This window comes from Pelophylax lessonae, assembly GCF_965119305.1.
Source record: "Pelophylax lessonae genome assembly, chromosome: 13".
NCBI classification, from domain to species: domain Eukaryota; kingdom Metazoa; phylum Chordata; class Amphibia; order Anura; family Ranidae; genus Pelophylax; species Pelophylax lessonae.
Window position 1 is genome coordinate 203,569,660 of NC_138780.1, and position 22,824 is coordinate 203,592,483.

A 22,824-nucleotide genomic window follows, 5' to 3' on the forward strand; every position below is an offset into this window, starting at 1 on the left:
AAAACAGCAAGTATCTGCGTTAATACACGCACTTGCTGAATTAAAAGAAGACAATCAGGCTCTGTCGCAGCAGGTAATTAGACTGACACAACTTACCTCTGCTTAGTCCCCTGAACCCAAGATTAATCCCCCTTTGGTATTTACAGGCGATCGCAAAAAATTTCGCGAATTTAAAAACGCATGTGAGTTACTTTTTTTGCTAAAACCTCGTACCTACCTTACTGATCACATTAAGGTTTGTACTATTATTTCTTACCTATCAAGCGATCCGCGAGTCTGGGCAGATTCTCTTTTTGAGAAAAACGACCAGCTTCTCAACTCCTATGCCTTGTTCCTGGCAGAGCTCACTAGCCTATATGATGACCCCAATAGGCAGAGTACTGCTGATCTTCAGTTAAGATCCTTGAAACAAGGAAGCAGGCCTGTAGAAGACTTTGTCGCAGAGTTCAAGAGATGGACCCTTGATTCCGAATGGAATGATGCATCTCTGAAAACCCAATTTAGGCTTGGCCTATCAGAAGCCGTTAAGGACGAGCTCGCCCGAGCGGATCTGCCAAAAACCCTGGATGCATTAATACAACTCAGTATTACCATAGATAGAAGACTACGAGAAAGAAAGGCTGAAAAGATGGGAATGCCATTATCCGTTTCCTCTCGGAGTCTGGCCGTTCCTATGGAGGTAGGAACCATAAGCCCACCGCTATCAACTATGGAAAAAGCCAAAAGACGAAATGAAAATCTCTGCTTGTACTGTGCATCCCCGGATCACAAGATAAACGTCTGCCCCCTAGTCAACAAAAAGAAGGGTGAGTGTTCTCCCTAGGAGGATTGACAACTTCATTCACTAACCCCTACATTTCTGTTTTGTTGACATTACAGTGGGACCAGAACAGGATTACTACTAAGGCCATGATTGACACAGGATCTTGTGGAAATTATATGGATATATGTTTTGCTGCTTTAAATAAAATTCCTATTATTTCTAAACTCAAACCTGTCTCAGTAAGTCTTATTACCGGTGTTCCGTTATCCTCTGGTCCGATCACCGATCAGACACAAGCACTTCTAGTCACTATTAACGAGTCTCATAGGGAGACTTCTACCTTCGATTTAATACCATCACCCCACTTTCCCATTGTGTTGGGACTTCCCTGGTTGCACACACACCAACCAACCATAGATTGGAAGAAACGGTCCTTGACCTTCCCATCTTGTTATTGCGAGGAAACGTGTAACCTCCCGTTTTCCGGGAAGATTCTGTCTGTGGTGACAGATGAGATTGCACCAATATGTTATCAGGATCTCTCTGAGGTTTTTCTTGAGAAAAATGCTCAAGCATTACCTCCTCATCGAGACTATGATTGTAGCATTGATCTACTCCCAAATAGCAAATTGCCGTTCGGTCATGTTTATCCTCTTTCACAGGATGAACTTGCCCATCTCAAAACCTATTTGGATGAGAACTTGGAAAAAGGTTTTATTAGACCTTCCACTTCTTCCACAGCAGCAGAACTCTTTTTTGTTCGCAATAAAGATTCAAGTCTCAGACCTATCATCGACTACAGGAAATTGAATGGTATCACAATAAAAGATCGCTATCCTCTACCGCTTATCCCTGAGCTCATTGAGCAGGTGCGTGGAGCTACCTATTTTTCAAAATTAGACCTGAAAGGAGCATACAATCTCATTCGAATCCGTGATGGACATGAGTGGAAGACTGCGTTCAGAACTAGATACGGATTGTTCGAATATCTTGTGATGCCATTCGGCCTATGCAATGCCCCTGCAGTTTTCCAACGATTTATAAACGATATTTTTAAAGACTTACTAGATGTCTGTGTTGTGGTATATCTGGACGATATACTTATATATTCACGGACCCTGTCTGAACACATAAGACATGTAAGACTTGTATTATCGAGATTGCTTGCACATAATCTTTATGTGAAGCTGAAGAAATGCTTGTTTCATAAAGACGAGGTACTCTTTCTAGGCTACATCATATCCAAAACAGGAATCGAGATGGACATGAGTAAAATATCCTGCATTCAGGATTGGCCTACACCAACTACACGCAAGGCGCTACAGCGATTCCTGGGATTTTCAAATTTCTACAGGAAGTTCATAAAAAACTTTTCTGCTATTGTGAGACCCCTCACACAGCTCACTAGCATAAAAATACCATTTAAATGGTCAGAAGAACCAAATAAGGCTTTCCACTTGTTAAAGACAAGGTTTACTTCCGCTCCCATATTACGCCATCCAGACCCATCCCTCCAATACATTTTGGAGGTAGATGCGTCAAACCTGGCAGTAGGAGCAATACTCTCCCAACGACCTACCCCCACTTCACCACTTCATCCAGTCGCCTTTTTTTCTAAATCCCTGAGCAGTCCCGAGATAAATTACCCCGTGGGTGAGAAGGAACTGCTTGCTATAAAATTGGCTCTGGAGAATTGGCGACATTTACTCGAAGGCACCCAATTACCAATAATTATATACACGGACCATAAAAACCTCCAATATCTTCAGACTAGCAAAACTCTCTCTCGCATCGACAGGTACGATGGTCACTATTCTTTCTAAGGTTTAACTTCCTAGTGACCTACACACCTGCAGATAAGAACAAAAAGGCGGATGCACTATCACGACTAACTGAAGAAAATTACTTTGAAATTCCTTCCGTTCCTATAATACCTCACAAACGCATTATTGGAGTTGCCCGTTCCTTGAAGGAAGAGGTTCTGCATGGTATAAGGTTGGATTCACCCCCACCACAACTAACTACCGATGCAGAAGGCTTCCTCTACTACAACGACAAACTTTACATACCACCTACCCTACGCACCAAGATCTTGGAATTATCGCATGATGTGCCTATGGCAGGACATATGGGTATGACAAAGACTTTCAATTTGATTTCTCGGCAATTCTGGTGGCCTGACATGAAAACATCTATACAAAAATTCGTCTCTTCATGCAATGTCTGTGCCAGGTAAAAAATTGACACTACGAGACCATCCGGTCTACTATGCAGTCTACCAATACCACAAACTCCATGGGAGGTTCTGTCATTGGACTTCATCGTAGAATTGCCTCCTTCCAAAGGATTTAATACCATCTTGGTGTCTGTGGACCATCTGACAAAGATGGCACATTTCATTGCTATTCGCAGACTACCTTCGTCCAAACAAACGGCAGAACTCCTGATGAAACATGTCTTCAGATTACATGGTATCCCAAAAACTCTTTTGTCTGACCGTGGATCCCAATTTATTTCTAAATTCTGGCAAGAACTATGTCACATACTACGGATTGAGCGGAAGCTCACTTCTCCTTACCATCCGCAGACCAACGGACAGACTGAAAGAGTCAACCAATGCATCGAGCAGTATTTACGTTGTTACACTTCTTACCAACAGGATGATTGGTTGGATCTTCTCCCCCTGGCAGAATTTGCCTACAACAACGCAACTCACAGTACAACCAAGCAGAGTCCGTTCTACTTGAACTATGGGTTCCATCCCTCTATTCTCCCTCCACGCATCCTTCCTTCAAATAACCCAGTAGCCTCAGACTATCTTTCCCAAATAAAGGATTCTCTGGGTTTACTAAATACTACCATTGCACACGCTCACAGTCAACAAAAGAAGTACTATGATCTTCGTAGAAGACCTTCTCCACAGTATACTATCGGGGACCTCGTTTGGCTCTCAACAAAAAACTTGAGACTGAAGATCCCTAGCAAAAAGCTTGGACCTCTGTTCTTGGGACCTTTCCCAATCAAGAAACTTATTGGAAAAGCTGCAGTGCAGCTTACATTGCCAATGGACCTAAAAATCCATCCCATTTTCCATGTGTCGCTACTAAAACCCCATGTTCCGGACCAAGGAATAAGGCCTAATATTCCACCTCCCCCTCCTGTACAAGTTGAAGGTGGAGAAGAATACGAGATAAAAGAGATTCTGGATTCTCGTATCTACAGAAGAAGACTTCAGTACTTGGTTAGATGGAAGAACTATGGGCCCCAAGACGACACCTGGCTAAACACCTCTGACATACATGCCCCTAGATTAATCCGCAATTTTCATGCGAGATACCCAGACAAACCAGCTCCAGAGGCCTTCAGGAGCAGGCCTTAAGGGGGGGGGTATTGTAATGTTCCGGTACCTTTGGTACCCTAAATTACACTTTCCACAAGTGTATGCGCCCTACCATTTACTTTTGGAAAGGTGCGCATACACCTTTAAGACTGGAGCTATCATCACTCAGCGCCGGACTAGATGGCTATTTAAGGCGTCGGTTCTCACTCACATGTGTTCGTTCAAACACCCTTACCTGGATGCTAACCTTGCTTGAAGCTTCCATGCTTGCAAGCTTACTTCGCTGACGGAACCTCGCTGCACTGATCCCTTTATCCCGCTACTGGATCATCCGCCTCTCCTGAACCACCCTTCGGCTGTATCGCTAATAGTGCTAAGTACCCCGCAGGGGAATTCTCTATAAACTTATACTAAGCTTACACTATCTAGCTCTGCATAGTAAAGACTGTTTATTACATCTGCATAAACTAGATTGCTAGCTCTTGAGACTACTGCTACTTTTCTGCACTGGGTTGATCTCTTTTGTATGTCCACCTGCTATTCTATCATCTGCTATCATACAACATTGCTAAACCTTCCTGCATCCATCTGCTACTGTCTCACCTTCAAGTGTCTATCACCTATCACCTCCACTCAACCTATCCCTCAAACCTTCATCATTGTGTTACCACATACATAAAGTCATTCTAGGAACCAGCTTGCTAACTGTGTGTATTTACTGGCTGAAATAAGACCTTCCACACATGATGAGTCATTGAGGTTGGGAATGGTATCTCAGCATATCTCTTACATGACTACTGACATGGATCTATTTCTGCAGCTGAAAATCCACACCATATAAGAAATGCAGGAGCGTTACAACCTTCCGGTTCCGGCGGAACCATGTGATGCGGTCGCGTCTTAATGACGCACTTCCTCTTCGGTCTCCATTGGACCACTGGGCGTACCTCGCTCTCACTCCCTCGGTGACGTCAGACGCGGAGGGAGTGGAGAGGGTGTATAAATGCCGGCGCAGCACGGTCAGTATTACACTAGACCACCGGGGAACGACATATGAACTTCGAGACCACTTGCGGTAAATGAAATCTTTCGAACCTTACTTCTTTCCATATTTTTGATATATTAGATGCTGACTATGCCCTTCTATGCCTCTCTTTTCTCTTTCCTCCCGTGCAGTCTCCTTCATTTGAGCGCACTTTTGGAAAATCTGTTCAATTACAATGGCGGTGTACTTATGAATACTGCATGACAATTTATGTGCCCAGTTTGCTAACTTAGGGTAAGTATGTATACCCTTAAACTTGACAGACTTATATTGCGTTTGTCATCGTTATTTAATCAACAAACTTCATTTTTTCTTTAAGGGATACCTCCCATTTGGGGATATTAAGGGAACATTATTTTCCCTCCCTGCCCCTTGTTTTGACATTGGGGTACCCAGTGAATCAAGTGCACATTCATCATAAACAGGTGAATATATTAGCAATCCTTCAACCAGATATTTAGTCTCACATAATTGGATATATAAGCAATCTTTGGTTGAATTTCATTTCCATGCTTTGGTCTCTTACTATTCCTACCCATTATTCCTAGCTTGGCTGTCACCCTCTCTATGGGTCAACTTTAAGAGGGTGGATGTCTCGGTTCCCCTCCCCCTCTGTGCTCGCTTTGGTGGCGTCACTTGTGTTGCCTCCACCTCCGGCATAAGAAAGGGTTCAGGTTATTTTAAGGTACTTTTTCTTTGTATTATTGTTTTTCAAATATGTAAATCATTTGGGCATCCAATTTTAGGACCATTGAGATATGCCCTATGTACATACACATGCCAGGTCTTTTATGTTTTTTCTTCTGTTATGTAGAAATGTTCACTCTCGAGAAATATCTATGAAAACTCCTGAAGAAGCTATTATGAAGATGGCGAAACATGTAGAGTTGATATTTTCGAGTGCATTTTCTTGATTTCATCATTTTATATTGATGTATTGCCTTGTCCTCACCTTCTATGTGTAATAAAATGTACAATTTTTGAGAATTCAGATTTTTCTTCATCATTTTGCACCGTTAAAGTCCCACTTCGCCCCCCCCCTCATTGTAGTTACTTTAATTAAAGGGATGTGGTGCTTCCTACTTCATCTCTAGCAATATTTCTTTAAAATATTTTAATTCAGTTAATGTGGCTCGCATTTTTGCATGAAAGTCAATGGGACGTGATTCTGCGTTGAAGTCAATAGGACGGGAATTTGCATTGCAGGCAATACAGGGCATTTTTGCATTGAAGTCAATGGGACTAGATTTTGCATGGCACTCAATAGAGGGCGATTTTGCATTGCAGTCAATAGCGGGTGTTTTATGATTGTAGTTAATACTGGGCGATTTTGCATTGCAGTCAATAGAGGACGATTTTGCATTGCAGTCAATAGAGGACGATTTTGCATTGCAGTCAATAGAGGACGATTTTGCATTGCAGGCAATACAGGGCATTTTTGGATTGTAGTCAATAGGGGACGATTTTGCATTGCATTCAATAGGGGGCGTTTTTGCAATGAAGTCGGTAGGGGGTGTTATTGCGTTGAAGTCAATGGGATGCAATTTTTTTCATTGAGGTCAACGGGACGCCATTTTTCATTGAAGTCAATAGTACGCAGCATGCCATTATAGGCACATTTTATTTTCTAGTGGCAAAACACAGATAAACCTATTTTCAGCTGATTAATTTTCGAAGGCCGATATATTGGTGCATCCCTAAATATGACCTTAATTATTTTTTGTGGTATGATTTTATTTTTAATGGTTTATACTTTTTATTTGTCCCGTGTATCAAAGCATGTTTGATGGTATTGTTTACCAGAGTAACATGTCAATTTCCAGTTTCCATGTGCCAACAGTTTTTTATCCACTACACCTATCACAAGTAACATGTTTTATTATACAGGGTGTATTAAAAAAGAATAGCGCGCAAATGCAAAAGAAATTACTACCAAATCTGAAGAGAGTCCATAAATAAAAATGGGGGTTTGGTCCCACCATATGGCCATATCGTGCTCAAGCCCACTACTGCGTCAAAGTACCCCATTATCAGTGGGTCCTACACTATCCATGAAAAAGAGATGAATCCAGCCCTTCTAACCCTTGGAGACAACACTCCTTGCTGGGAAAAATGTGCAAATGCACTACAGGGGACTCCTCCTATATCCATTTGATGGTGGACACTGATTGAGTACAGGTGTATGTGGGGGGTGGGGAGGGCTGCTCAACCTCGATAGTCTGGTCAGACCGAATACATAATAAACAGGCAAAAAATTTGGGGGAGCATACCCATGTATTTCCAAAGCTGGTGGGACCAAACCCTCATTTTTATTTATGGACTCTCTTCAGATTTGGTAGTAATTTCTTTTGCATTTGCGCGCTATTCTTTTTTAATATACATGTCTTTTGGTTCATAGCTGCAGCAGCTTTGGAAATACATGGGTATGCTCCCCCAAATTTTTTGCCTGTTTATTATACAGGGTGACCATACATGGGAGTCTCCATACATGGGAAAAAATAACAAACTAATTTAATATGTTACAGTATATGTTTAATATTTGTAATTATTATTTATTAATTATTTTGTTAATATTGTGAAAAGAATTATGATGAATATTTTATAAGGTACATGTAGCTACAATTTTTCAATTTTCCTCATGTATGGCCACTTTTGGGACACCCTATAATAAGAGCCTGTTTAGATAACTTTTTAATGCATATTTTTGTGGGTCTGCCTTAGATGGATGTGATCATTGCATAGATTTTTTGTAAATCAAATAATCTTTATTGAAAAGGGTTTTTCCATTTTCCCCATACGTACAATGCCAATCATACAAATACAATATCCAGCAATACAATTTTTTTCCTATACCACTTTATCCAATAAATTCTTACTTTTACTCATAAATACTGTATATATAAAGCATTTTATTTTCTGTACCACCTACAATTTGTAAATTATCAAAAGAAAAGAGAAAAAAATATCTTACACTATATATTTTCCTTCCTAATTTATGATCTGCTACATATAATATCCCTTGGGGGAAGCCCTGTAGTGTCCATCCATGGGCCCCATATTCTCTCAAACGTTTTTACACATCCTCTATTGTATACACATATTTTTATTTTCTTATCGTATCATTCATCGCCTTTACCAATTCTCTGTATGTTGGTGGTGTAGGAGCCAATCACCTCTGTGCAATTAACTTACAAGCCTGAAATAAGCATCTAGTCACTGCAATCTGTACAGTGAATGGTATTGTGTCTCCATCCATATAGCCTAGTATACATGGCATTGGGTCTAATCCGAACTCTATCCCAAATACAGAATTTACAGTACTAATAATTTCCTCCCAGTATCTATATAATTTGGTGCACCTCCCCAATGGCATAGATTTTAATGATTTATTTCTCTATAGGTGAGGGTTTGGTGGATCAGATTCTGCTGGATGAACTCGGACACACCCTGACTCCGGAGCTGAAAGGTAATAGATGAAAAATATAACAATTTTCTCCAAAGCTCAGGTCTGGTGGTGTTATGTATTCCCTAAATTCAGACATTCCCCTTTAGGTCATACAATTTACACAACAAAATGTGTTAACCCTTTTGCTGCCTGAGATTTTAAATTTTTTGCATGTGTTAACCACTTGCGGACTGGGCCATAGCCGAATTACAGCTACAGTGTGGTCGGCTAGTTCTGGGAAGGCATACAATGACGTCCTCCCAAACTCGCGCTTCCCGTGTCCCCCCTGGGTCCTCCAGACTCAGGGCATCATGGATCAAGGTGAAGGGCCAATGACAGAGCTCCATTGATGGAGTGATCATTTGTAAACAAACTGGCGCATGTCTGGTTCAGCTCTCTCCTCTCTTCATGCCAATCGGTACAGCATGTGAAGAGAGGAGGGAGACTGCAGCAGTGCGAATGGGCTGGATCTGAAGTGCCCACAGTGCTCATCTGTGCCTCATCTGTGCCCATCTGTGCCTCATCCTCGCCCATATATGCCTCATCCATGCCCATCTGTGCCTCATCCATGCCTATCCATGCCCCATTAGTGCTTATCCTTTCCCATCCATGCACCATCTGTGCCCATCCATACCTCATCCGTTCTCATCCATACCCTATCCATGCTCATCCATGCCTCCTCTGTGCTCATCCGTGCCACATTTGTGCAGTCGTGGAATCTTTTCCTTCAGGTGCTCTTCCATGCCCATCCATGCCTCATCCATGCACATATGTGCCTCATCCATGCTAATCCATGCCACATCGGTGCTCATTCATGCGTCATCTGTGCCCATCCATGCCTCATCGGTGCCCATCCATTGCTCATCCATGCCACATCAGTGCTCATCCATGCCACATCAGTGCTCATCCATGCCACATCAGTGCTCACTCATGCCTCATCAGTGCTCACCCATGCCACATCAGTGCTTATCCATTCCTCCTCCATGCCACATCCAGTGCTCATCCATGCCACATCCAGTACTAATCAATTCCACATCAGTGCTCAACTGCTCATCCATGCCACATCAGTGCTCATTCTTGCCCATCCATGCCCCATCCATGCCCATCCATACCTCATCCATGCCCATCCATGCCTCATCTGTGCCTATCCATGCCTCATCTGTGCTCATCCATGCCTCATCCTTGCTCATTAGTGCTCATCCGTGCCACATCCATGATTATCCATGCCACATCAGTGATTATCCATGCCTGATCCGTGCCACATCAGTGCTCATCTGTGCCACATCCATGCCACATCCATGATACATCAGTGCTCATCTGTGCCACATCAGTACCACATTAGTGCTCATCCCTGACACGTCACTGCTCATCCCTGCCACATCAGTGCTCATCCATGCCACATCAGTGCTCATCCGTGCCACATCAGTGATTATCCATGTCACATCAGTGATTATCCATGCCAATCCGTGCCTCATATGTGCCTATCCATGCCTCATCTGTGCTCATCCATTCCTCATCCTTGCTCATTAGTGCTCATCCGTGCCACATCCATGATTATCCATACCACATCAGTGATTATCCATGCCTGATCCGTGCCACATCAGTGCTCATCTGTGCCACATCCATGTCACATCAGTGCTCATCTGTGCCACATCCCTGCCACATCAGTGCTCATCCCTGCCACATCAGTGCTCATCCGTGCCACATCAGTGCTCATCTGTGCCATATCAGTGCTCATCGGTGCCACGTCAGTGATCATCCCTGCCACATCAGTGCTGATCTGTGCCACATCAGTGCTCATCAATGCCTTATCAGTGATTATCCATGCCACATCAGTGATTATCCATGCCTCATCCTTGCCACATCCATGCCACATCAGTGCTCATCCGTGCCACATCAGTGCTCATCCATGCCACATCCACACCACATCAGTGCTCATCCGTGCCACATCCGTGCCACATCCATACCACATCACTGCCCATCCGTGCCATACATGCGGTATCCTCATATGAGGAGTAGCAGGATGTGTAAAAATAAATAGGTTTTCATTTTATTTCTACATTTTACAAAAACTTGACTCATTATGCTTCCTAGGTTGTGTTGGGATGTTTCCTTTCCAAAAATGGATAATTTTCTCTATCGTCCATTGACAGACGCAGCCTCCATCTTCATTAGATGAATGGGTTATGCTCCCTCCTGCAAGAGTAGTCTAGGTAGGAAAAATGTAAAAGTACGTGCATACTGGGGAGTCCCCACATGCATAACCCACACACCCTCTGCTCAGCAAACCAGTTTGTTTCTGCCTAGAGAAGGAGTAGGACCTAGGTTTCCTGCTAGGACTTCAGTCTCAGTTTTATATTCTTTTCAGAATATTTTCTTTTATTTCTCTTTACTCACTTTGCTAGCTAGTGTTCAGGGGATCCTCCTGGTGGTCTGCAAGCAATGCTGGCTGGGGCTTTGCACTGGATAATCTAGATCCTTATGGTCCCCCCAGCCTGGCCTACGAGCGTGAGCTATAGTCCTGCACTAGGCCTCGCCACGACGGTGCCCCTTTCTGGATGGGGACAAGCCTGCGAGCTGATGCCTTGCCGGGACGCAACGACCTGTAACTCCCTCAGCTGGCAGCACCCCTACTTCGGGTGGGAGGAGGTTTGCCCAGAGCGGAGCCCACCCGGTCCAGGGTATGGTGAGTAAATGTGTCCCCCTTGCCCTTGGTGGCCTTGGGGGGATGTGGGCCCTCTCCTGGGGATAATAGGATTTGTACCTTCTAAAAGATCCCCCTGGCCTGCCAGATATCCGGCCTCTGTGCCCTGTATCCCTCTCCTACTCCCCACGGGGGGCTTTTTCACTTGGGCGCCTGGCATCCTGAGGGGGGGTAGCAATAGTACCTTGTTCTTGCGGGGTCTTGTAGTAGATCCTTAAGGCCTTCTTTGTGGGGGTCCCTGGCCGCATGGCACGCCGTGGGTGCCGCCATTTTGAGTGTGGGCAATGTGTAGAATTTTCCCATTGAGGCTTCTCCTATTAGCATGCATTGGCACCAGCAGGGGGGCAGCAACATCTTTGTGTAGTCCAGTACTGCTCTGGCAGCTCTTTTACATCCAGGCCGAGGTCACTTCCTGTTATTCTTCTTCCTGCTGCAGGCCGTTCAGGAGGGTTCTCTCTGGAGGTGGTACAGTACTGGGGTATCTGCGGGCATATCCATGCACACTCTGCTGATTAGCGTATATTTAAGGGGGGACTCTGCAGACCGCTGCAATCGGCGGTGGGAAACGCTATTGGCGCTTCTTAAAGTGACAGTACTCCGTTTTTCTACAACTTTGAATATGGAGTCCCAGACTGTAATTTTCTCCCTAAAAGGTTAATAGTCAAAAATGGCCGCTGCCTTCTTCATCTTTGGTGGAGTCCTCTGATTCAGAGGCTGATGTGGTCGCCACAGACGCTCCCCTCCCTTAAGGGTCGCTGTCCTCGCAGTCGGATGAATAGGACCTGTCTTCTTCAGCTGCAGTGCGGGAACGCCCTTTGGTGGAAGCCCTGACAGTTGAGTGAGAGAAAAATTGTCTGATGAGCCCACGCTGGCAGGGACACGGGTAGCCTTTGGCTCCAGCAAGACCCAAAAGTCTGGCAAGGTTTTTCCCTGTCCCAAGACTTTTCATGATATTTTGAATGTCCAATGGCGGTGCGTTAAGCACGTGCTAGTAGTGCCAAAACACTTTAGTTTTAATACATTTTTATTGTTTTTTTTTTCATTAACAACATACAAAAGAGAGAAGTGGGAACATTCCAATTTGTAAACACAGTAGTACAGACAAAAGCAGTATTCATATGCGACACACAGGGCGAAAGTAAAAGATTGCAACAACAACAGAGTAAAGTAAACTGGGGCTCCACCAACGCCATGCCCACAGCCCGTCCGAAGGCAAATGAGAGGAGCCCGGCTCAGCCACCCCAACTGGGATCAACCTGTTGCCCGGCCAGGAGCAGCCTGGCCCCCCCCATCAAGTCACCCCTGCACATAACCAGGTAGGCCATCAGTCACCCCGACAACCACTGTCGCGTCCCCGAGTGTTGCAGAATCAGAGGGTCTATTGCAAGAGGAGGCCACAGATTCATTAGAAAAGATGAAGAAGAAAGGCAAAAAGATGGTAGGGCAGTAGGGAGAAAGAGGAAAGAGTAAAAGAGAAGAGAGAAGAGGAAAGAGAAGATAAAACATTAACCCCAGTAATGCCACTCATCACAGCTTAAAATGTAAATTATACCAATTTTTCCACAAATCCCACCTAACCACCATCCTACCAAGGTTACCATTAGCCGATGCAAACATGCATTCGTAGAAAGCATGCGCGTTTATAATATCAACGACTTCAGTAAGTGTGGGGGGGGTAGGGTCCTTCCAATGCCTAACCAGGGATAGGCGGGCTGCCAGCAGAATGTGTGTGTATATACCGTCCGCAGGGGGAAGGGAACCAGGTCAATACCTAAGGAGCATAGGGCTATGTCGGGGGAGCTAGGTACGGTAAAGCCTGTCACCTTTATGGCAAGGTCAAAAATAGGTGTCCAAAAGCCTGTTAGGTGAGTGCAAGACCACAGTATGTGAACCAGGGAGCCCTCCCTCCCGCAGCCCCTCCAACACTCCGAGGATGTGGTTGGCGAGAATTTAGCAATCCTCTGTGGTGTAAGATACCACCGCAAAAGGATCTTTTGGGTGAGGTCACATAAATGAGTGCATCTGGTTGCCGAATATGTGTTTTAACAGAGCTGCCTCCCAGGATTTGGTGTCGTAAGCAGCACCAAAGTCTCGCTCCCAATGTAATATTTGAGTGGACTTTGTAAAGACATCTTTTTGGTTGAGAGTGCTGTATAAAAGGTTAATACCTCTAGATTTGGCCCGGGCCAGGGTGAAATACCTAGCCACTGGGGAGGGAAGACAGAGGGCAATGTCAGGATGACCCCTGAGGAATTTTGCAACTTGTAGGAATTTATAGTGGTCTGGGTTGTGGATACCATATTTAATTTGCAGGGCTCGAAAGGACTGCACAGCAGGGCCGAACTGTAGGTCATTGATCGTGGAAATTCCACGATCCAGCCAATGCACAATGTTTAGGTCAGGTATGATATAGGAAGGGCTATCATTAACATACATATTTACCAAGTGGTTCCAGGCGGACACTGCTGCTCGCATGGTGAGAGATAGAGAGGTAAAAGTGCCCTGAGTGAAGCGACTCGCTAGGAGATAACTATAAAGATCCCTCCCAAGATTTGGGACTCCTCGAGTTCTAACTATAAGGTCTTTGTGGCTCTGGGGAACCAAGCCTTCACTTGAGCTAGAGACGTGGCCCAGTAGTAATCTTTTATGTGTACATACCCCACCCCCCCCCCGCCTTCTTATGTAGAAACAGTCAACTAAATGCCCACCTGGCTTTCTTCCCTTTCCACAAATACTTGTTGAGTAAGGATTGAGCTTTAAGGAAAAAGGAATTGGGCACAGGGATGGGCAGCATGCAAAACAGATACAGTAATTGGGGGAGGAGGATCATTTTAAACGATGCTAGTCTACCCGACCACGAAAGTTCTGTTTTGGCCCTTGCTCAGTAGTCAAGAAGGGTATATAGTTAGCGTCAGCCAGGTCAGTCACCTTTGGCATCAGGGTAATTCCCAAGTAGGTAATTCCATCCGATTTCCAGACAAAGGATAAGGAGGGAGCTAGTTTCTTTATAAGAATGGGCGGGACCCCTAGGTCTAATATTAGAGACATGGATTTGTTAACCTTGTAATAAGACACTTGTTTAAACAGATTCAAAGTCAATTGTACCGAAGCCAGGGAGGACTCCACATTGATTAGCATCAAAATTACGTCATCCGCAAACAAACTAACTTTGTGGTGTCTACCTTGGGCCCAGAAGCCAGAAATATTGGGATGGGAGCGGATCAGCACAGCTAAGGGTTCCATCAATAAGTTAAATATGAGTGGGGATAAGGGAAATCCCTGCCTTGCACCATTCAAAATATTAAATGGGGAAGAGAGAGAGCTCCAAAAGTGTACACCTGGGCTGAAGGGGAAGTATAAAGGGCCAGTATAGCTGATAGTATAGATCCTCTGAACCCAAACCTTTTCTAGGTGGGGGGGGGGGGGGTAAGTAAAGTATAAAAGGCCTTGTAATAATCACCCGTGAAGCCATCCGAACCTGGGAATTTGTTGCTGGGCAGAGATGGTAGTAATTTCAGCGATGGTGAAGGGAGCATTCAACAGCGCCAAATGGTCTGGGGAGATCTGAGGCAGGTTGATTTTCACCAAGAGGGCACTCGTAGGCTGAAAGGTATCAGGGTCAGAGCGTAAGTTGTACAGGGTCTCATAGTAGGCCCCAAAGGTGTCCACTATGACCTGTGGATGAAACAGTTTGGCATTAGGATGGAGGATGTAAGGAATTCTCTTTTTATAACGAATTTTTTTGGTTGAAAATGTAATCTTTATTTGCATAAAAGATATACAAAAAACAATACTTTTGTCGGGGTACATTCTCCCCTGTACTGCGACGCAGCGCATAAATACACTACATTACAATACATTTCCGGTCATACTAATAAATACATTCAATCACATACATTCATTCTGCGGTATGATGCCTGATGTGTTGTGCGGAGTAAGGATACCCCGAACCATCACATCATGCATCACGCCGCAATACCCCTGAAGCATGAAACTAAATAACATTGTCTGTACGTTACGTTACTCAAACTGTATCAATACTATAACATTTCAAAAAAGCAACAGGTGTGATGGGGGGTGGGAGAGGGGGGGGTAAGGGGAGGGGAATGAAATCACAGGCCCGAAGCTTTATTGAATGGACAAAGACACACAAGGGAGAGTGGGGGAAGGGGAAATCTTCAGACCTCCTCTTCCTCCATGAGATCCATCAGGTTATATTCTCTGAGCAGACTGTGAACCAGTCTGTGACAGTCCTCGATGGACATCCTCTCCCGCTGGTGGATAAGGCGCTTTCTGGCGCACCATAAAGCGTCCTTAAAGCAGCACAACACCCGCCAGGCGTTGTCAATGTCCTCCTGTGAAAATGTTCCGTGAAAAAGTCCATTCAGCACAGCAAAATGTGTGATGGCAGTCTGTGGAACAAAGTCTCTAAGTTCAGGTTCCAAGGCCCTCAACAGGCTCTGTGCAAATGAGCACTCCCAGAAAATGTGGAAAGACGTTTCCTCATGGATGATACAAAAGGGGCAGTGCCTGTATCTGCACAAGTTTCTGGCATGCATAAATGCCCTGAGTGGCAAACCCCCCTGGACAGCCATCCACGCCAGATCTTTATGCCTGTTGGTGAGTCTCTTTGAAGAAACATTCCTCCAGACCACTTTGCAAGTGGCTGAAGGGAGGCCTGGAACAGTCTCAGCAATGTCCGATGCTCTGATCAACTTGTAGATAGTTTTTGGCTTCCACAAGTCGGGCTTAACTCCATGCAGCCCCAGCTCCTTGATGAACTTGAAAGTGTCCAAGTAGTACCAAGGAGTGTCCCAGTTGTAGGGGATGGAGCTGTCCCATTTGTCCCATCCAAGGGACCTCCAGAGAGGCAGGAGGAAAAAACGGGACATGGAGTTGCCTCCAGAGTCCGAAGTTCTGTCAATGTTCCAGCTCTTTCTGCTGTGCAAATCCCAGGTGTGGAGAATTGGCAAGTGGATTACCTGTGTTGTCAGGTGTTGGATCAAGGGGAGTGGTCCCTTCATCCGGAGGTGTTTCATCTCCTATGTACCCGGTGGGGGACTCCCCAGGTTGATGTTTGCGTCTCGTCTCGACAGAAAAGTTCAGAGGTTTGTGGCCAGGTCTCGGGATCTTCTGGCCGACGCCACAGATGCTCTGGTGGCTCCTTGGAGCCAGTATTGGCTGATTTATGCCTTCCCCCCGCTCATACTTCTGCCGAGGTTTCTTTGCCAGGTGGCGGTGGAAGGCATTTCAGTCGTTCTGGTGGCACCAGACTGGCCTTGATAGTCTTGGTACGCAGACCTGGTAAGAATGGTCGTAGATCCTCCATGGAGACTTCCTCTGTGGGAAGATCTGCAGTCTCAGGGACTAATATTCCATCCTGCTTTACGGTCGCTGGCTTTCACGGCTTGGCTGTTGAAAGCAAGGTGTTAAGGGATAGAGACCTAATACATAATAATGTATAATAATAATAATACATACATCAGGATAAACAACAAGAAAAGAGAAAAAAAAAAAAACCAACACAACCCCCCCAAAGTGTAAAAAAAAATTATTCTTCATTATGCTCATTGTGAATCCAAACTCAGCATATCACACTTGTGGCAAATCCAAGCACACCCACAAAAAAAAAAAAAAAAAAAAAAAAAAAAAAAAACCCCACTAAAGAATAATCTAAACAAACGTGCAAGTGTTCAAATAATCCCCCCATAGAAGGGGGTAATAAGTAAATTGAGAAGACCCTTCCTTGGGATTTAGTGCAAAATGTGTCTTTCCCCTTATAGGAATATTGTGTATTTAGAGGCATACCCAGACCTTGTAAGACCCCCTAGGATCTTACATAAAGAAAAAAAAAAAAAAAAAACCCCTTGAAAAATCGCCAACATAAAAGGGTAAGGGTCGGGAGGGGAGGAGGGCACATGCCCATGCAACGCAAAATCTACACCTCAATAGAATTGGAGTACACCTCTGACCCAGTGAAAGATACCCACGGCAGCCACCAATCTCTAGTCACCTCCTCTGAATTTTTTAACACTGATGTCAGTTCCTCCATCTTATGAATCTCTTTAACTTTTTCGAACATAATTTTCAGAGAGGGAGTCTGAGTTTGTCTCCATAGAATAGGTATGCATGCCTTCGCAGCATTTAAGAGTCTAAGTGTCAGAGATTTTATATATTTTTTTGATGATCCCTTTGTAAGATGCAGAAGACATAGAGCGGGATCATCCTGTATCTCTACCTCTGTCAACTGTTTAATTATTACAGCGATTTTCATCCAAAATACCCTTATCAGGGGACATGACCAGAAGATATGGACCATAGTCCCTACTTCCGATCCACAACGCCAACAACTGTCCTTGTATTTCTCATCCATTTTATGTAGCACCTCAGGGACTCTATACCACCTAGTAAGTATTTTGTAGCCCATCTCCTGGATCTTACAATCCATAGATGTTTTATGAACTGTATCCAAAATTTTGTTGACTTGCCCAGGGGTTAAGGATATCTCAAGCTCATGTTCCCACCTCTGTATAAACGAGAGGTGTTGATCTTCTTGCTCTTCTGACAACCATGTATAAAATAAAGATATCAAATGTTTGGGGCGGGGCTTTCGAGATACATATCTCTTCAAAGGGGGTTAATTTCCTAGGGACATACCCCCCTTTCTGATATGTCCTCAGGAAGTGTCTTAATTGAAAAATACTGAAATAATCCAGATCAACATCTGGCCATTCCGCAATCTCTTCCTGTGTAGGTATTTGCCCCTTCTTCCATATATCATATATACGAACTTTACTGACATGTGCCAAACTTCGTACCTTTGCGCTTACACATCCCGGAGGGAATTCAGGGTTCCCTAAAATCGGTATCAGTGGGGATGGGCTGGGGGATATCTTAGAGAAATGTTGAATACGTCTGGTTTCCCGTATTGTCGTCCCTATAGTAGGATGTGCATACACCTCGTCCGCAGAAGAGTATATTGACCATGGTGCAGGAGGGGTCATTTGGCCCGCCTCGTTTACCTCAAGCCCAACCCATCGTTTAAGGGCCCCATTGCAATTCCAGTCCACTACCCGTGTCAAGTGAATAGCTCTATAATACCTACGAATATCCGGTAATCCTATCCCCCCCCCGGTCTTTGGGGAGGTGCAGGGTCTGTAACCGGATCCGCGGGGATCTTTGAGCCCAAATGAAAGAGCGGAACATCGCCTTAATCTGCTGAAAAAAAGTAGACGGAATTGCAATTGGTAGGGCCTGCATTATGTATAGAATCCTAGGTAAAACATTCATTTTTAGTGCATTACACCTACCAAACCAAGTTAAAAATAGCTGTTGCCAGCTTCTCAGGTCTCCCTTGATCTTCCTCAATAAAGGTAGAAAGTTTTTCCTATATAAATCTGAGGGGTCTGCTGTAATCTGGACCCCCAAATATTTTATCGAGCCCTCAGCCCAACAGAATGGGAATGATGTGCGAAATTGGAGTTCCTCCTGTATTGACATAGAAATGCTCAGTGCCGACGACTTAGTAAGATTAATTTTGTAATTAGCTAAAGCTCCGTATTCTCTGAGTGCCTCCAGTATATTTGGGAGAGATACTATGGGATTAGTAACGAAAAATATGAGATCATCTGCAAAGGCAGCCACTTTGTGCTGCTCACCAGCAACCCACATCCCTGATATATTGGGAGATCTATTGAACATTGAACATAGAAAAGGTTCAAGTGTCAAAATGAAAATGAGAGGGGACAACGAGCAACCTTGCCTGGTCCCGTTCGATATTAAAAAAAAGTCCGATCTCCACTCATTCACCCGTACAGCTGCTGATGGATTAGCATATAATGACAGAATGAATGTTAACATCTGTGGACCCAATCCAATATATGACAGGGTGGCCTTGATGAAACTCCAGGCCACCCTGTCAAATGCTTTCTCCGCGTTAGTAGAAAGCATCACCATTTTGTTACAGGAAACATGAGCTGCATGGATAATATCTATGACCCGGGTGGTATTGTCCCTCGCTTCATGCAACGGAACAAAGCCCATCTGGTCATAGTGTATTATATGGGGAATATAAGGAATGAGGCGATTTGCAAGTATTTTTGCTAAAAGTTTCGTGTCGCAATTCAGGAGAGAAATTGGGCGATAACTGCCACAGAGAAGGGGATCTTTCCCCTCTTTCAATATAAGCGTTATATACGCCCTCAATGAATCTAAAGGCAATGCCAAGCCGTCCCGAAGAGAATTCATATGCCCCAAAAGGGGGTGTATCAGGTGAGACCTGAAGTGTTGATAATATGACATTGTGAGTCCATCTGGACCCGGAGCTTTATGTGTCTTAGCCTGGGATATTGCAACGGCCAGTTCTGTTTCTGTAATCTCTCCTTCTATTGCGAGTGCTTGTTCCGCAGCTAATACCGGCATACCAGAGTTTTGAAGGTAGGATTCAATCCGTTCTAACTGTTTATTTTGGTTTACTTTTCCATTCCCTTCACTCTGCTGATTATATAAGGATTGATAGAATGTACGAAATTCACCTGCAATTGCCGATGATGTGGACACCTCTCCACCTCCCGCCCCCCTAATACGGGGGATGTGCGTTTGTTGCCTAGGAGTATCTTTTAAGCCATATCAATCTCCTATTTATCTTTAAGAATAAGATACTATTTAATTCCTCTCTTGCCCGGGTAAGAGGGGCCAGATGTTCGATGGCCAGGGATCTTTTGTGGAGTCTACTTAATTCTTCAATTTGAGAAAGCAACTCGTTCACCTTTTTCTCCTGGATTTTTTTTTGTTGAGAAGCCAGCCGCATAATAACCCCTCGAACCACAACTTTATGGGCCTCCCAAATGATTGGAGGAGATAAAGAGTCATCTTTATTTTCTAGAAAATAGTTTTTCAACGCTTCCTCAATTTTCCCCTCCGTCTCTGGATTTTGCAGGAGTGATTCATTCAAACTCCATGTAGTAGGTCTAGGTGGCATAGAATCCCATCCCATGCAGACATGAGTTGGGGCATGATCTGATATAGAAAAATTGTCGATGCTGGAGGAGAATACCAATGGAAGATCTGACTGAGAGACCAGGATGCGGTCTATTCTAGAGTAGGCTTTGTGGATCAGAGAATAATAGGTATAGTCCCTTATATTCGGGTGCATTAACCGCCAAGGGTCGAAAAGATTTAAGATAGAAAGTTCACGCTGCAGACGCCGCAGTCGCGAGTATGAAATACATGAAGATTTCTTTGAAGTATCTATAAGGGGTTCTGGCACAAAATTAAAATCCCCCCCCAAGACCAAATGACCTTCCCTAAAACCCAAAATGACCGGTATCAACTGTTGTAGAAAAGCTAGGTGGTCTGAGTTGGGTAGATGCACATTCACCAGTGTGAGATCTGTCCGTCCAATACTCCCCTTTACTAACAAATATCTTCTCATGGGGTCTGCTAAACTCTCCTTATATGACCACACTTTCTCTTTGGAAATAAGGATACTGACACCCTTGGACTTAGCAATAGGAGAAGGGGCATGATATACCCAGGGAAAATCTTTATTGTATAATTTGGGTATAGACTCCTTCCTGAAATATGTTTCCTGCAGGAATGCTATTTGTGTATGGCTACGTTTCAAATCCTGCAGTAGGCGTGCACGCTTCTGTGGGGTAGATAGCCCTCTAACATTGAGGGTTGTGACTTTACATCCGATTTCCCCTCGTTTATGGGTATTCGGTGTTGCATGCGGTGTCCTCCCCCCTCCCTCCCCCCCCGCCCGCAACCAGGTATTCAGACATAGGGAAGAAAAAAAAAAACCCCACCAAAAAAAAAAAAAAAACCCAAAAAAAAAAAAAAAAAAAGGGGGAGGAAAGAACTCTACCTTCGCGCAACCAGGCGCGTAAGAAATTTACCTTCGCACAACCAGGCGCGTCCTATAGTGGGGTAAAAAATGTGATAGACAAGCTCCGTGAGGTTCCCACAGATCAGATAATAAAAAATAACAAAAAATGAGAAAATTAATTGCCTAGAGCTCCGAGCGCCGCGGACCCTCCTCTGATCTGAGGGGGAGGGGGGGGGGGGGGGGGCGAGAGGACGGATGCAGCCCCCCCGTCACCCCCCCCACCCCCCCCCATAAAGGGAAAAACAAATTAGAGAGATCTAGAGGGTTGAGGGGCGCAGAGGGCAGCCGGGGAGGAGAATATTTAAACCCTCCGTCACCCTCCATAAAAGAGGGAGAGGTCCTTAATACCGGAATTAACCCTTTATAATACCATTAGGTATTATGACAATAGGCCTTTAAGGCAAAGACCCATAGCAAAAAATATATATAAAAAAAAAAAGAAAGAGAGAAAAAAAAAAGAGGAAAAAAAACGCATGCTATCATCTTATAATAGAAAAATAGTCATCTTTTGGGGCAATACAGAACCATTAGATACACCTATAAATCTTCTTAGACGCATATCTTCACTGATCCAAAGAAAGAAGGAAAGACCCTCTCTTCCCTCCTCATAACATCGTGCGCTAACAGGATCCTCTTCTGTCCCTATTTTCTGAGTGTCTACGTATTGTGGCCTGTGTACTAGAGTCAAGCCTGTTCCATATGAGGGCAAAGAATATTTTAACCCTCCGTCACCCTCCATAAAAGAGGGAGAGATCCTTAATACCAGTATTAACCCTTTATAATACCATTATCATGACAATAGGCCTTTAAGGCAAAGACCCATATAATATATATAAAAAAAAGAAAAGAGAAAAAAAAAAAACGCATGCTATCATCTTATAATAGAGAAATAGTTATCATTTGGAGCAAAAAATAAAACTTAGAAAAACCTATAAATCTTCTTAGACATGTGAGGACACAGAATATTTTAACCCTCCGTCACCCTCCATAAAAGAGGGAGAGGGAGAGATCCTTAATACCGGGATTAACCCTTTATAATACCATTACCATGACAATAGGCCTTTAAGGCAAAGACCCATAGCAAAAAATATATATATAAAAAAAAAGAAAAAGAGAAAAAGAGAAAAAAAGGAAAAAAAAAAACCCGCATGCTATCATCTTATAGTAGAAAAATAGTCATCATTTGGAGCAATAAAGAACCCTCAGAAAAACTTATAAATCTTCTTAGACGCATATCTTCACTGATCTAAAGAAAGAAGGAAAAACCCTCTCTCCCCTCTTTTCCTCCTCATAGCATCATGCGCTAACAGGATCCTCTTCTGTCCCTATTTTCTGAGTGTCTACGTATTGTGGCCTGTGTGTTAGAGTCAAGCCTGTTCCATGTGAGGGCACCAGGGCCCTCCCCTCCAAACACCCCCAGCCAGTCCAAAATGGGTATAGGGGGGATCCCAAGGAATGTAAACAGTTTTGGGAGCTGATCATGCCACTTAAGAGTAAACGACTTCTTGTCTCTTGTTACCACCAGCTGAAAAGGATGTCCCCAGTGATATGTTGCCTTCATCCTATGAATTTCCTCCAAGAGAGGCTTTAACATGGCTCTCATTCGTAGAGTGTTATACGAGAGATCAAGTAGTAAGC

General features: G+C 44.1%; 2 protein-coding genes across 2 annotated transcripts in view; one reads left to right on the forward strand and one right to left on the reverse strand.

Annotated features, from left to right (window-relative positions):
* Window positions 1–22,824, reverse strand: part of LOC309569498 (NACHT, LRR and PYD domains-containing protein 12-like) — a 1,417,729-nt gene that overhangs the window by 715,495 nt on the left and 679,410 nt on the right. The window lies entirely within an intron of this gene.
* LOC309569499 (NACHT, LRR and PYD domains-containing protein 12-like) overlaps window positions 1–22,824 on the forward strand; it is a 362,685-nt gene that overhangs the window by 39,490 nt on the left and 300,371 nt on the right. Inside the window, exon 3 of the mRNA XM_082275359.1 lies at window positions 8,549–8,614. Within this exon, the coding sequence (XP_082131485.1) occupies window positions 8,549–8,614 (66 nt within the window). The remainder of the gene's footprint in view (window positions 1–8,548; window positions 8,615–22,824) is intronic.